Source organism: Dermacentor albipictus, chromosome 6, assembly GCF_038994185.2.
Source record: "Dermacentor albipictus isolate Rhodes 1998 colony chromosome 6, USDA_Dalb.pri_finalv2, whole genome shotgun sequence".
Taxonomy (NCBI): domain Eukaryota; kingdom Metazoa; phylum Arthropoda; class Arachnida; order Ixodida; family Ixodidae; genus Dermacentor; species Dermacentor albipictus.
This window is the reverse complement of record NC_091826.1, coordinates 38,914,588-38,931,390: the sequence shown is the minus strand read 5'-3', so window position 1 is coordinate 38,931,390 and position 16,803 is coordinate 38,914,588. Positions and strand designations below refer to the sequence as shown.

Genomic DNA, 16,803 nt, shown 5'->3' with positions numbered 1-16,803 from the left:
TGATGTCTTGAAGTACTCTAAAGGTACCAGAAAAATGCTCGCATTTACGCATAGTGACTATATGATTCGAAGACCGAATCGAATAGGACATTGATTCGTTATTCTAAAGTTGTGAATATTTGCACATCCCTACATGCATCAAGTAATGCAAACAAGCCTTTTGTGGTCGAATAGGCTCCGCATAATTTTCATTTCCTTTTTTTTAGAAATTGGAAATGCTCGATATTCTCTTTGATATTAGATGGTCGTTTTCTTCTTTAAAATAATTGTACAGTAGACTTCCATTAATATGACCCTTATGGGACCAACCAAATTGATCAAATTAAACAAGGTTAATAAATATGCCAAACACACCACCGATTCACTTGGCAGCATTTTCCAGAGTCTAACATGCCCCCGAATCAAATGCACGCCCACTTTTTGTGCCCAAATTAGAAAACTTTTCTAACATAGAAATTAAATTAAAGCTCTTAAACAAAACAGAAATCTGTTGCACACTTAATTTTGTTAGCAAGGAAAATATTTGTTGCACAATTGTGCCCAGTTTACCAAGGTCAGCTTCGCCGCAGGTTTCCTAAGGCCCGCTTCACTGCAGTACATTTGTGTTATGCAGTAAAGCTTACAAATGTTTTAAAGGCGGTTTTGGTTTCGTATCTGATTGCACAGTGTAGGCAATTGTGAGTCCAATTTTCACTGGGAAAAAAATAAAGCCTGCATTAAAATTGGGTGACTGCCATAACCGGACATTGTGAGCTACAGTTACTGCTGGCAAATCTTCCTAGTGCGGCCGAAAATAGCTGTTTTCGACGAGAGATGACGTGAGTTGAAGGCATCCACTGTCCCCATAAGCTCCACTGAGACAGACAATGCCACTGAAGGGGTTGTTACTGGGGTCACGATAGGGATTAGGCGCCTGCCTGCTGAATGGCCAAGTTTGAATTATCCGATGGAGGCCAATTTTGGGATCAATATAGTGAAATTTTGGGCCTATAGAAAGGCATGGCTGTCGGCTCCAACTTCCCAAATTACGTAACCGAAAAAGCGAATAAACCAAAGCCGAAATCCCAGAAGTCTACTGTATTTGATTCAATTTTAAAACGTCATTTGAAAACCCCTAAAAATTTCTGCTGTTTTTCTCGTACGCAGTATGGATGACAACAAAAATGAGGGAAAGAGGGAGGAAACGTCAAAGCACTGCAATCACGTGGGGCACACTCTTGCAATGGCTGTGCCTAAGATTACTGTCTTTCTGTGTGTAGCTGTTGTACCTGCACAGCGTTAAACATAATTGATATTCATGTAAAGAACATTGATTTTGTCTCCGATGGACCAGAAAACCCATTTCTTCTACCCCCCTGGCAAAGCTTGAGCATGCGCCATGCAGACACGTTGATAGCTTTCTGCAGCATTTCGGCACAGACGAGGATAAAGTTTACCGGTTCAAGGACTGTTGTAATCCAAACCAGAACTAAACCGCAATGAAATTGGAGCACGCCGAACCCAAACCGAATCGCTAATTTTTTTTTTTTTTTTTTAGTTCGGCACCGTGCTTCTCAATGTGTGGACCTGCACATATGGTGTCGGTACCCTGACAGCAAAATGGTGACGGCTTGAGTGTCCATAAAATTGCTTATTGGGGAGCGAGACCAAGATATGGGTCAATGCTTCCGTTGTGATTACTAACAGCTTGCTCACTTTGGTATAACTAAGGCTTCTGACAACAACAACAACAATAATAAAAATCTTCCATCATCGGTGATTTTAAACGGATGTTATGTACAAAAAGAATACAGCGTGCCCGCTCGCTCACCTGCAAGCCCTGGTAGCGACTTTGACTGGGAGTCATCAGTGTAGTTGATGTCAGCCGGCTGAATCGGAACCACAGGTGTGGCCACTGGACCGGACTCCGCGCTGCTGTGCGACGCCTCCCTCTGCTGCGGTTGCGCCGGCGTTTGCGGCGGCACCGGCACTACCTCTGGCTCCTGGGAAATGACGGACAACGTGTCGAAATGTGAACCAAGCCGAACTCTGCCTCGAACATGCCCATCCTAGTACTAGCTACATCCATGCAGCCTCCTGAGCGTCAAAACCAAAAATGATTCACAGAAAAAAGAATTCAAGTATGCAACTTATTTTGGGTGCTCCTGCGCTTAAGAGTATCTCTTTAGGGTTTAAAACATCTGAACGGTCACTTAACGCAAAGGAATGACAAGTCGAAAATGCCACAAGTGCTCCCTTTAAACCTCACGAATAGCAGATCAATCACAGGTTGCCTGAAAAATTTCTAGCATAACCACAAAAAGCTTTAGCACAGAGGTACACTGTTGGTATCTTTTGTAGACTTGGTATCCACATTGGTGAGCTATTCGGTGCTCTTCATACAACTTAGACACTAAGGAGAAACAATAAATCAGCTAAGCCTGATACTCTTTTCAAGACCATATTTTCGTTAATTTTACAGCGTGAGGCCGATAACGAGATGAGAAAATGAAGGGCAGACTTTCATTTTTCTAAACTTCGCACTAAATATCCTTTGCTGACATGTCAGTGTGTCGTTACAAATTTCGAAGTATATTGCTGTATTTCAGCTGTTGTGGAGCAGTAAATGTCTTTGCAGAAAAAAATTACCCGTGCCCAATCAGACGTCATCAAAATCTATGATGTCATGCTGAGGTGGCGTTGCCATCTGCCCTTTATCATTGCGCCTTGTCTGGCTTACTATTTCTCATGTCACAGGAAGAGTGGGTTCTTTGGTTTTTTGAAGGTAATGTATTAATAGGGCAAAGCTTATCAGTCTTAAAATTCACTTTAAATGCTAAGTTACATTTATTAATTGTAAGTCAGTTTCATAAAAAAGTACTCTGGGGTTTTACATGCCAAAACCAAAATCTGATTAGGAGGCCTGCTGTAATGGGGTAGCACTCCAGATTAATTTTGCCCCCCTGGGGTTCTTTACATGCACCTAAACCAAAGCACACAAGCTTTTCTGCATTCAGATTCCACCACCATTGTAATGTGGCCGCCAAGGTCTAGGTCAAACTTGCAACCCCGAAATTAGCAGCGCAATTCCATAGTCACTAAGCTACCATGGCAAGCTGTCACTTTTGTGTATCTTTCGCATACTTTTCGTTGACTCAAGTAATCCATTACAGTTAAACCTCCATATAACGAAGAAGGTAAAATCGGCAATTTGCTTCTTTATATCGAAATTTCGTTGTACTGAAATTCGACCTTTTATGCAAATAAGTGCAGTCGTCGATTGATTTTTCTTACACGGAAAGGGGGCACAGAATTTTCCTCATTATCGTGCAATCGAAAAAAAAAAAGGAACTTTGAACGACAAAACATTCTGACGACTTTGGGAGTCGGTGACGAATGGCACGGTTTCATACCGCGTCGACGGCATTTTCACATCGCGGTACGAATTAAACGAAGCCAGCCAGGCTTTTGCGTGCACTCCGCCCCCATGCACTCCGCCCCATGGCGTGCACTCCGCCCCCACTCCGCCCCGTCGCCCACACTGGGACGACGCTATCATCACAGTGTGAGGGGCGCGATAGGATCTTATCGCACTTGGACTTTATACGGAACATGATGCGGCTCCACTTCGACAGTCGCTCTCCGCGTGCCGCACGCAATTTAGGAGGTGCGTTTGCAAAGCAGCCGCTTGCAGTTCAATCATTTGACCGTCTGCGTCCGCGAAAGTTTCCATTTATTGTCTCGGCATTCTCGTCTGTGGCGAAAGCGAAATTCGTTTACATTGAAATCGCATACGAACACACTCCGTTACATTGAGGTTCTAAATACGTGGTGTTTTATGTAGAATGGGTTATAAAAAGTTAAATACTTGGTTATATCGAGGTTTAACTGTATGATAAAACCACAGTACAGAATAAAACATGAACACTGATGAACTAACAAAAGGCCTGAATACTACAAGACCTGCAGTAACAAGAAACAGTACAGATTTCGTGTTCCTTTTTTTGTGTGTTTAATTCTGCGCAGCATTTCTGAGAAAGTTGAAAACATGTGACATTAATTTTTACATTGGGATGCACAACAAGTAGCGATATAGCAGATGGCGGAGTGAGTCAGAGAGAGTTTCAAAATGTCATAATGTTCTGCTCCCATGTGACCAGCTTCATAACATCATGACAAGCACTTCCTGGGAAACAAAACCAAAACTAGCTCGTAGAAGAGTTATTAGAGCAAATCATTTCATGCACTCTGAAGCTTCTTGGTGTTCTTCGAGGACATTGAGGTCAAAGACCTTCACTTAACGTAAAAATTAAGATTAAATTCGTCACATCAATACTCCTTTTAATGTGAAATTCAAGAAAAAGATTCACAAAAAGAAAACCATGTAGATGAACTAATTAGGTATGTGAAGGCACCATACAAAAATACGCTTAATAAACGGGAACGAGATAAGAAAAACAATACAGAGGAACCACAATGGAACAACATGTCAACAACAGCTCCGCATGACGCTTGAGCTGCTGTGCCTTTCTTCAGAGCAGTTTTCAATATTGTGGATAGAAACTTGTAACATGAACAAAGTGGGGAAAGAAGGGAAGGGGTAGAAAGAAAGGGGAAATGCAACTTGGAAGTCTTGCTTTGACTTCAAGAACTGAACAGGCACTCAATAAATCAATCAACCAATCCAGTACCTCAGCTTCGACCTCCATGTGCTCCACGTCCGAGTGCGCCACAACCTCCGGCTCGTTATGCAGTGGCTCAACTACTTCAAGGGGCTCCGCTTCTGGCTCGGCTGGCGGCTCATGCTGCGGCTCGTGCTGCGGCTCGTGCTGCGGCTCGTGCTCCGGCGGCTGTTCGTCGACCCCTATATATACCTCTTCTTGTTCCACCTGAATGATCTCGGTGTCTACGGGTTCCAGCGACTGTGTGGTCACAACAGCCTCTTCCTGAGGGAGGGGGGGGGGTTGGGGGGGGGAATGAAGTGCCGTTGTAGTGAATCGTTGTTGGCAAAAAATGCGCTTGACAGACAGAAAAGGAATGTTTGGCAGACAAAGTCATGAAGCTTCATGTTTTGGGTCAGCATGACCGTTCTGCGAGACATTCAGTGGAATGTGAGCGTTTGCATGGCACATGGGCATTCACGAATGCGTCCAGGTGCAAGGTGGTTGAAGTGCAGACGCTCGACGGCAGTCAGTGCATGCGAGAAACACCAAGCTACAATGAAAAACCCAAACGACAGAAGCAGGAAAGCAAGGAGAGAGGGGGTGCCAGATCAACAGACGGCCAAGGTCACACCACCACGGCTCTGGTGCTTTATGGCATGGAAGAGGAAATCGCCATTTTCATGCAGACGGAGGTTCTTGCAAGCAGCCAAGCCCAACTTCCAACACCTCTGCATGCGAAACGATATTGAACTTGAAACTTCAAGCAAGTGCTTCTAAGACAGATTGCACCCAAGCACCTTTCATCCCACTGGTTATGACAGAGCTTCGAAAGAGAGAGGTCCCCAATTAACGATTTTCGGGGCAGCACAACATAATCTGTTAGAAGCATGAAGCCCCAACATGCTTAACAGCACTACAAAGTCTACAGTGCTTTTAACAGCACTGTAGACTTGTAATCTAAAATAGTGCAAGAAAGATAGCATGCAAGCAGTGTATGCACCTCCATCAGCTGTGTCGTAATTGGGCAGACTGAATGCTGTTAATAACAAACAAGTCGGAGAAACATATTAGCAATTAATCAAATCCAGTAGTCATGCACAGTGAGCCACAAAAGCTTGTGGGATGCAGGTTCATGGCAAATTTGAATTTGTGCTCTGTCAATGAAGACGTGGAACTTCTAATGGATCGGTGTGTAGGTCATAAAAACTATTACAGCTTGAAAACTTGAATTGGGGCCTCAGTAGCCAAGCTTTGCGGGAATCACCTTTTCCACAAATCCTGTGCACTGTAAGCTTATGTGGCTGACTGTACACGAACAAGAATTTGCTACAGTGAAAAAAAGGCATGCAAGAGATAAGAATTGTACTCTGAATGACAACAAGAACCGCTGTTCTAGGCTGGAATCGTTCCCTTTCTTTGTGGCATGCACTTTCAGGGAGTTGTAGAATGTGGCATTCCACAACGCCTTTAATTATCCGCAGTGCTCATGTTTCCTAAGATGGCACAATATTTAAAGTCTGTGATCGGTTGTGCGAGAACATAGCACAAGTTCACCCAGTAACATGCCCGTTGGCTAGTGGTGCTTAATAATTGCAGCTGCTTTATGAAACATTTCAAGCTCTTCCATAGCATTACGAAGTTGCTTGACCACTACAACCATTAAAGGATGAGACTTTATAACAGCAAGGCTTCATCAATGTCACCATCGCTAGCTAATATAAGTTCACTACTGAGTAAACGCCTTTCAGGGTGATGTCCAATTATCTCTGCCTTGTGCCAACCGACTCCTATTTTCTGCCAGCAAATTTCCTGATCTCGTCATACTACATACACTTCTACCATGCTGGAATGCCTTTCCTCTAGCATCTATTACTCGTTATCTAGTGTTTGGTTTACTGGTAATAGAGGACTGGTTATCCTCTTTATGCATTACATTACCCGGCCAAGTCCAGTTCTTGACATTAACCCCTTCCACACCATGGAAGAGCTGGATTCGTCTACATGTCTCAGGTTAAAAATGGCCAAGGATGAGCTCAGCTCGCTCACGATACTAACGAGTCTCTTGAAATTTTCATTTTCTCGTTGACGATACTTTCCATTTTCTTGCAGTTCCTTTGTAAAATGCTTTGTTAAGCTCCATATGTGCAGTAAATGCATGGTTGCGATTTTGTTCAGCTAAACATTTAAAACAATGTCGATATTGTTTTTTTTTTTGCAAAGCATTCTGCAGCAAAAAAAAATTCGCCATTTCTGGTCAGCATTCAGTACAGTGGTCTGGCACGAAAATGGTTAACTAGAATATTGACTACACCCATCTGCTCTCTAAAACACGTGTCTAAAACACCACTGTCTTCTGGCCCGTTTCCAGTACATATATAATTGTTCGTTCCGTAGCCTTCGCTGGAGAGGTTACCTCCAAGACCGATAGGATGTGCAGCGATAGGATGTGCTCACAAAACGGACATGTGCAAGGAGGAGGCAGATAGGCACGTTTTCCTGCCCCCCCCCCCCCCCCCCCCCCGCGGGTGCTTGATCACGTTCACTCCCTCCCCATCCCTCCTGCACCGAAGGAATTGTCAGTGCTCATGTTTCTCCCAGTTGTTTACCATAGCGATGTTTCCTGCCTACTGCAACCCGGAGTGCGTGCTGACAGCGGTTTTGGCACTAAAAATTTTCATGCAGAAGGACACTTGAAATAACTTTTGCCTCGGCCGAGATAGTTTTTTGCTAGGTTTACTAGCCATAAAGGCTCCAAGCACGACTACAATGGCCGAAAACTTCGTTAAATCGAAACTGTCACAAAGTTGCTCTGTTAAATCGCGAAAATTAAATACAGTGTTTTCAATGCGACTAAGATCGAGAAATGAAAATAGCTCGTTGCATCGCGAATTTCGTTAAATCGAGGCCCGTTATATTGAGGTTTGACTCTACACAATTTTCAGTGCAACTAAGATCGGGAAATTAAAATGGTTGGTTGCATCGCAAATTTCGTTACATCAAGGTTCATTATATTGAGGCTTGACGGCAATAAAATTTGGCCATTTGGTTTGATAGAGAAGCCAACTACAGCTCTCCCTGCAGGTTCCATGCTCTCAAATAACTCATGGACAACGCACCTCCGTCTTGATGTGCTCAGCGTCTTGCAGGAGAATCACCTGCGTGTCGAGCCGCTCGGTCGCAGTGAGGGCAGCCTCGGCCAAGAGTTCCACACCGGACACAATGTTGCCTTGCTCAAGTTTCATCTAAGAAAAAAAGGAAAAGACGGGAATGAAAAGGGCGGAGCGCTCAGAGACAAACTGGCTCACAAGGGTTGGGAAAACCAGAAACTTGCAAGCGCAAGATCAGAAAGATTGCCACGTGTAGTACGCCATGACCAAATACCAAGTAGAGAGCTTGAACAGTGTGTCACAGCCATCACTCCGATGCAACAGCAGCACTATAATGGAACACTGAAGACAGGTTGAGATATATTAGTACTTAAAGAAGGGAATTGCGCTAAAAAAGACACGGACGAGTAAGGACATGGACGGGCGCAAACTCGCAAATGATTTTATTCAGAAAGAACATAAATATATATATACCTAGATTCTTATTCAATCATTGCCTAAGCGCACATGCCAAGAACGTTTTCTCTTTCTTATACAAATTGATACTAGAATCGCTTACGCATTCATCCCCTGACTTATCAATGTAAAAAGCCTCTGCGAGTTCACGTGCTACCTGGTTACGACTGCGCTTCAAGATTTTGGTTCTAGCCAGCAAAGGCTGGCTAGAACCTGTCTTTTTTGCGCAATTCCCTTCTTTAAGTACGTACGACCAACTCGCCCAACAACACGCTCTCCTGGATATATTAGTACATTAGGCTTCTACTACTAAAAGAAAAAATAAAGCCACTTTTACAGCATTCTAGTTACACCTTCTTGTGTGTGCCTTCGTCCCACAAGAATGTATGTCACCGGTATTGCTCAAGCTTCCTTTCTTGAAAACTGCCGCTCACTATTTTCCTGTCAAGAATGCCATGTCGCGCTGATAATGCACGTGGCCGTTTGTGGCCTGGAAGTGGCGGGCGCGCGACGTTGAAGAAAGCGCAGACATGCTAGATGGATGATTATTGCTGTGCGTCAAATATACACCCAAAGAGCGCAAAACGCTTTTATACTCGCGGACTACTTTCCGTGGCTATGAAGAGAAAGTCACAGAGGCGAAGCGCGCACAAGTGAGAACGCTTCTGAAAAGAGTCCCGCGTTTTCATCTATGCTAGTGTAGGCTGGGGAATACAAAACAAACACCTTATTAGCAACAGTTAAGTAGGACAGAACACGCCACTCCATGTAAAGGTTGACTTATTCTGTAGCTTTTCCCTTCTGCGTCTGGAGAAATGCGAAACTGTCGCACGTGGAAGCTGCATTGATTGAGTGTCTGTTCCGAGCAACCAAAAGCACTGTCAAATGCTGCCGGACTACTTGGCACGGTAACAGACGCACAACAGCCATGCAACAGCAGCTTTCCTTCCATAGCAACAGAAAGTTGTCCGCCAGTATAGAGCATCCAAGAGGGGCCTTCGTGGTTAAGACATAAAAGGAAGCAAGAATTAATGACAGTTTCCACGTCAACTTGCCGAGACATCATGCATTTTGACGCTGTCTGCTTTTTCGTTGGCAAAGATGAACTACGTTGCATTCTAAAGGCACCAAAGAGTGAAATTAAGAGAATTTTGAAAGCACTTATCGCACCACAACAGCCCAAGTAAGAGAAAATAATGTAAGCACTATTAATTTAATTTGTATGTATGCAGCCATCATCATCCCAGATCTACTGCTTACTTTTTCATAGGCTGGAATGTATTTTTTTGGAATGAAAACGCTTGGCAGCTCGGTCAGCCTACGTCTGACATCCGTGGAGCCACACTTACATACAGACACTGCTGCCTCAGCATGAAATTAGAAAAACTGAAGTTTGGCCTTTCTATATTAATCAACATCTTGCTGTTAAATTTATGAAAATATACTTTTGAGAGAATTACTAAATCAGTCTTAACTGACTTGGTGTTTCACATTAGTGCCCATCTGAGAGAAAGCTTTGAAAACTTATTCAAACACTCGTGAAATGTTGAAATTTTCTCATCAGACAGCCGCTGAAGCGATCCGAATAAAATTTGTTGCTTTTTGAGACAGAAAGTGCAAGTTAACAGCACTGTAGAAAAAATAATTTTACGTTGAGCCTCATAGTTTCTTACCAAACATTGCCAAAACATAGTAAGAAAGAAGTGAAACATTTAGAAATCCACAACTTTCAACCAAAAACAAAAGTCACAGCTCTGTAATGGGCTTGCATGACAGCATTTTAAGTGTACAATGTGATACTATGTATATTTGTTTAGAGCTTTATGTGAAAATGTTGCAATGTTTACGAGGGTTTTGCAAAGGTCCTATTCTCAATTAAATTTCCTGTGTATTTTATAGCGCCGTAAGTACATCAATTTTGTCTGGTTTAGATGCTTTAATAAGTGCAGGTTACAGAACTGCGACGTCATTTCTTTACCGCTTAGTTACAGTTGTAAGCCTAGTGCTCGTCTTTCTTCTAATGCAACTTTCGAATACTTCTGTAAAGTACTGATAGCTTAAATAAAAATATCCCCCTATGACCAGTACATTCTAACCTTATATCTTAAGCAAAACAGTGGACGCATAGAAAGACATTTCTCCGTTCCCATATATTTAGATACAAGCTCCAAATGTAAAGCTTCCTCTCAATCCAACCAGGTAGTTTAATATAGTAATTATTTTAGCTTAATTCTATTTTTTTATTGCACGTTACTCATGACTGGCTGATCCTAGTAATAACGAAGCGAAAGTTGCATTTGGATCAATGACAAAGCTTGAAAAGCAAAATAACTGGAATAGAATATTTACATTATAACATCCCAGCTTGTCTCAGGCAACACCACTGAAGATATAAACAAGACTGAAAGTCATAGCATTTCATGCTTTTGCCCCCACAAACTACTGTGAAAACCGCAACAAATACTTCAATTTTACATAGATCAGCTGCCACCATAACTTCAAGAAATGAACCATGACCAACACAATAATTCAGGTGGACTTTTGAACAAGGAAACATTATTTGCATGGAAAATCACAATATTCAATTGGCCAATCGATGAAGAATAACGTGGAACATCTTACAAGATGATGGTGATATGCAGGAACATAGCACCAACTTATCATCCTCTCTTTCTTTGTCCCGTTAATCATATTACTAACAAGAACCAACCGTGTTCCTTTACAAATCAGTGACAATACAGAAGAAGGTGACTTGGAAATTGCAACAACACAGTGTTCACAAATTTTAAGTTAAGGCGACATTGAACCACGAGAAAAACCATTACCGCAGCTTGTATCTGCTTCCACAGAACTGCCTTGATGCAGCTCTCATACACTTGGATGGCTTCGAAGGCCACGTCAAAGTCTTCCCGAGTACCAGCGTGAGTCCGCAGCAGGTCAATGGCATCAAGTACATCTCTCGAAGTTGGCTCTTTTGGTAGCCTCGGATCACAGTTCTCCCGTTCTTCAAATAAAAGGTCATTCTGAACACTACCAAGGATAACTTCACCGTTTTCCTCTTCCGTCGAAACAGCCCAAGCATCACAGTACACAAAGTCATTGAGGCTGACGTCTTCAGGCACGAAGCCACACATGCGAAGAAGGTGCCACGACTTGGCCAGTGCCGGAGGAAGCGTCATGGCGTTCTCAACGTCGTTCTCCCTGGACAGCTGGGACAAGTCTGGCTTTACGTCAATGCCAGCCCTCTGGAAACAGGACAATATCATCGTGGGCTTCACGGACTTCCACGCTTCGACTAGCATCTGCAGCGCCTGAAAAAGGTCGACATTCATGTCCCTGTCGAGCCGAATGTTCAGCAGGAACCTCTCGATCAGGCTCTGCTTGTAGGCGCATTTTAACCTGTTCATGACTCCCAGGTTCAGCGGACAGGGCAGCGACGAGTGGCCGTCGGCACCGACGTAGCACACACGGACGTTGGACAGGGTGAGGTCGCCGACGATGTGCGCAGCACACCGGCTCACCATAAGGCACACCGAGCGGCCCTCTTCGGCCATGCTGGCGTTGAAGTCGCACAGCCAGTTGCAGAATAAGAGCGTAGTCATCCAGGCCTTCGGGTGCGACACATACTTGACTGGAACGCACTTGGAACCGCGGAAGCACTTGGGTCTTTCGCTCTTCCCGATGACTAGTGGCACCCGCTTGTCGCTGCCGTCCATGTTGGAGCAGAGGAACACGGTGAGGCGCTGCGCGCTCCGGGAGCCGCTCACGCACGGGTCCTCCTTGAAGGCCCTCGTCTCGTGCGGCAGCGCGCGGTAGAAGAGCGCCGTCTCCTGGGCGGCGTACACGTCTCGGGCGCGGTACTCCCTCAGGGCGTCCAGGACGTCTTCGGCGTCCTCGAGCACCGCGCCGCCGTTCAGGTCCGGCAGCGGCAGCCACTCGCCGCGCCGCAGGCCGGCCAGGCTGGCGTGCCGGTTCTTGAAGCGCATCAGCCAGCCGGGGCTCGCCTTGAACTCGTCGCAGCCCAGGCGGCAGGCGACGTCGCGCGCCTTCTCCTGGAGCATGGCGCCGCTCAGCGGCACGTTGCGCGTGCGCATGTCCAGGATCCAGCGCAGCACGGCCTTGTCCACGTCCTGGTACGTGGAGGCGCGCAGCTTCTTGCGCGACGCGCTCGTGCCCGAGCTGACGGCGGTGAAGATGCGGTCCTTGTGCTTCAGGATGGTCGACAGCGTGCTCGGGCGCACGCCGAAGCGCGCCGCCACGTCTTTCTTCTTGCCGTTGCGGTTCGACACGGCGTTGATGATGGCGATCTTCTCTTCGAAAGACAGCGTCTTGCGACGCGCCTGCCGCGAGCTCATCGTGGAAAACGCGCGAAGCGAAAAGTTCGCGGGTCAACGAGAAGGCGCCGACCAACTACGGAGGCCCGGCCGGTGTCGGGCGCAGAGGCAATCGAACTAAACGCCGCGTACGGCCGTCCCTCAACGGAGTCTGAAACGGGGCGTAACGTCGAAGCGCGCCCGACCTGCTGCGCTCGGAGTCGCCGCGATAGTGCCGGATTTCACGAAAGCGGGCACTACGGGAACGGCGCCAAGGGGAGTAAACGCGACGCGCTTCGCTTCTCTTCCTGCTGCGTGATCGCCCGACCGGCGCATAGCTGGCGGCTGTTCTCGTTCCGACGCAGATACCGCTGGCTTCGGCCGTCTCGGCGGCACTCCGCCGTCGAAACGAGGCCTAAGTACACACGCGAGCGATCCGGACGAGTTTGTAAACGGCAAAAGAAAAGGACACGGAGCCAACGACGCGTTTATCAGTAGCGCTGATCGACCACCGCCGTCGCGGTCGTAAAGAAGTCGAGAGCCGGCAACCATCGAAAAAATAAACAAACGAACGAACGTCGGCAGCAACTGGATCAGCAGAGACGCGTCGGGCGCGTGTTTGTTGAAAATAGCTTGTACGGGCATGTCAGCCAGCGCCACCACATCGATCGCTAGGCTATTATTAGATCAGGTAAAGCCTCCAAGATTGCCGACATGAGGCTGTCTCTAAGGCCATACATAACCTTTCGGGAAACTGGCTAGGGTCACGGAATTGCACGCACTTTCTGACCAACTAACGTGCCGCAACATCTAAATAATTTGGGAACGGATGTTAGCGTCTGAGAAAAAGTAGCGGTCAATCGCAAAAAAAAAAAAAAAAAGCTACTGCGTAGTTGGGGTGCTGAGGGAAAGCGTGCGTCACAGGGCGCGGCGCAACTTGTCGGTGTCGTTTGATAGATTCAATGCGCCGGAGGACAGCATTCGTTTCAGGCATGCAACACTTCCATGTGAAAGCTGCCGCTGACCAACATCGACAATAAATTGGAACACTTCATATTCCACACTTTAACTTTCTGGGTGCCACAGTAATCCATCATGATGCCGTTTATGGGCAAGTTATATCAAGCAATAGTGCTTATCTAGCAGACGAGCACAAGCCGTCACAGAACTGATGACTAAATCAAATCATCCTCCCAGTGGTTACTTCTAACCTACTTGGCCAAGCTGCATGCAGGAGACAAAATATGCAAGAGCCATGAGCTCCGCTTCTCACCGAAAAGAAGTCGTCCTCAGGAGCTGCAGGCTCCTGGAACTTCGCCTTCTTTTCTTTCAGGCTGAGCACCATAGACAACTGCGGGAAAGAGAAACACCTAAGGACTCGCCGATCCAACAAATCACTGCAGCCTGTTGCTGCAACAGCCAACTTCACTAACAACTGTACCAGTGTTGTGTTAAGTTGTGGGTAACATGTAAGGTTTCAGGCAGAGCTGAATTTGTTTTAAAAGCAGTGGAAAGCAGCCGAAGCACGACTCTCCAATCAGAACAATGCAGCTAGCAGGAACTGCAACTTAACATGGATTCATGTGACTAGGTGGACTAGTTGCGTGGTACACACTATTTGCAAGCAAACAGCACTGAACAGGACGCGAGGATGAGTAGACACTGGCCGCTGTGCTGACTACCAGTTTATATTTGTATGTCTTCAGTGTTAATTCCATGTATTTTTCTTTGCTTCTTTTAATCCCACTTGAAAGGTTTATAAACCTTTGATGTAATAAATATTTGAATTTGTAGCCACCTCGGTGTCCTGAGTTTTCTCATTTTCATGTTCAGCGTTTAGCATTGTTTGTTTCCAAACCTTAAATTGCTCCTTTTCTATGGTGAATAAACAGGTGTGCTTTGTGCATGTAGCATTTATTACTTGCTGCCATGTGCACTACCTTTACACTTTCTTTTTTAAAGTTATAGCGCGTCATCAGGGTTACCATGTTTGGCTTTTGCCTGCTTTTGTTTAGTTTCAGCCTTGGCTCAAAAACATGCATGTCAGATCGTAACTATATCACGAGTTTCATGGCTTCTACTATAGTGGGCCCTATTGGTACCCGACATATTCGCCCTGATAAGAATGCAGCACAATATCAAATCGTCGTGATGACTGCCTGCTAACCTGGAATTCACAATGACGGCCTGTAAATATAGGGCCAAATGTTAGTTAGTCACTTGATGCAGCGACTAACTGTGCTTTCCCTGCTGCAGAGGCATACATTCCACTAGTGAACATGAGTTTAACTAATGAAAAAGTTTACATTTTAATGATTCATTGTTGCTGTTGCCTTTCCAGCTAGCAGCGTGCCATTCTGACCACATGACACTGTTACGCAAGTGAAGTTAGAAGCTTAAGTGCAGTGCGTGTGCACTAAGATTGCCATGTGTCCAGTTATTCAACCAGTACAACTAAATGCAATAGGACAGAAAGTTGGGCGAGTTGGTACGGTAACATGATCTTGGATTGTAGCATGAAGTGACACGGACAGAGACGTCCTGTCTGCTTATAGTCTCTGTCCGTGTCACTTCCCGCTACAATCCAAGATAAGTACAACCTACTTTTTTAAAAACAGATGTTGCCTTACACGATGCTTGTCTTACACATTTCTTCATCCAACTTGCTGCTTCAAACATGTAACCAGCATGTACTTACTCGTTCTTGGCCTTCTCTGGGTGAATGTTTGAAGGTTCAGTCACGGTAACAACCACTAGATATAAAGAATGAATAGCAAGATCGACTGCTCAGAGTGAATTTTAGAGCCTAAAAACACTAATTTCGGTGAAAGTGCTAATGCGGATTATCACTAGTGCCCACAGTTACAGTATAGGTTGCGTATAAGCTTTCGTTATAACATCACTTGCTAGTTTGCTACACTTAAATACAGAAAATATACTAAAGATGTTGCATATTTAGGTGCATGAAATTATACTAAAGATGTTGCATATTTAGGTGCATGAAATTTACCACAAGTTTACTCTCATTTTTTGTATAATTTAGATGCATGGGTGACGACAGATAATCTAGCACTGTGTCCTGCCTCCCCCCCCCCCCCATAACATTCTACAGGTTTTCCCGCTCAATTTAATCCAAGCGCCAGTCAATTTAATCCGAGCGCCAGTCAATTTATTCTAAGCGTCAGTTAATTTAATCCAAGTGCCAGTGATTTTAATCCGAGCGCCACTCTATTTAATCCAGACGCCACTCAATTTAATCCAAACGCCAGCCGAAATAATCCATGCGCCAGTGAATTTAATCCAGACACAACGGAATTCAAGAACCTTTGGATTTCAAGACTTCTGAAAATTTGTGAACATATTATGAGTTAACAGCTTGAAAATGAAAGAGCAAGGTGGTAGACCAGTAGCTATCCTGCCACGGGACTAACGACCACTTTTGGAGGTTTTGATGCGAAAAGATTCACTACGCTAGCGTAGTCAACATCGCGCATCGCGCGAGCCAGCGTATGTCGGAATTGGCTCCGTGAGCGTGTTGGGAGTCAAATTGGCTCCGTGAGCGTGTTCGGAGTCGAATTGGCTCCATAAGCGTGTTCGGAGTCGGCGCAGGTGGCCACTGCCGCGCGCTACGCGTCATCGTTTGACGTTAGCCGCAAGCGCGTGTTTATCGCGGAGGCTGACTATATAACCGCTTGCCAGAGTATAGGCGTGCGCATTCAACATGGAAGGAGCAGAGAGATACTACCGATAGAAAGAGCTGTGTTTATGGCTGTACAGAAATCGCAAGACACTGTGCCCAACAATGATGAATAAAGAAGTTTAATAATCCTGCATTACTTATGGTATATATCATTGATAAGTAATTTGCATAACTACACAAGGCACACGTATAGCATAACCATAAGCTAACGAAAGCATATTCATAAGTGAAACCGTAAGCATAACCATAGCCTAAATAATAAAGCATAACCATAAGCTGAACCGTAAGCATATCCATAACTTAAAACGTAAGCATATTCGTAAGTTAAACCATAAGCATATCCAAGGCTAAATCATAAAGTATAACCATAAGCTAAACCGTAAGCATAACCATAGGCTAAATGATAAAGCATAACCATAAGCTAAACCATAAGCATCACCGAAGCTTTTCGCTTCGAGATATCCAGGCCTAACCTTAGCTAAGCCCCAGCAAATTTTTTTTTATTTTCTGCTTCGTTATGACAGTGACACAGAAGATGAAAATTCTCCAAAATAATTGAGAGGAAACGTCAGCATGAGTACGTC

General features: G+C 45.1%; 1 protein-coding gene across 2 annotated transcripts in view; it reads right to left on the bottom strand.

The window, feature by feature from the left end:
- The window catches only part of LOC135914568 (transcription initiation factor TFIID subunit 2-like), a 66,057-nt gene that overhangs the window by 8,700 nt on the left and 40,554 nt on the right, over nt 1-16,803 (bottom strand). For both annotated transcript variants that reach the window (XM_070540374.1, XM_070540375.1), the window contains exons 29-32: nt 13,793-13,870; nt 7,760-7,885; nt 4,671-4,925; nt 1,811-1,982 (exon numbers count right to left, since the gene is read on the bottom strand). In XM_070540374.1, coding sequence (XP_070396475.1) covers nt 1,811-1,982; nt 4,671-4,925; nt 7,760-7,885; nt 13,793-13,870 — 631 coding nt within the window. The remainder of the gene's footprint in view (nt 1-1,810; nt 1,983-4,670; nt 4,926-7,759; nt 7,886-13,792; nt 13,871-16,803) is intronic.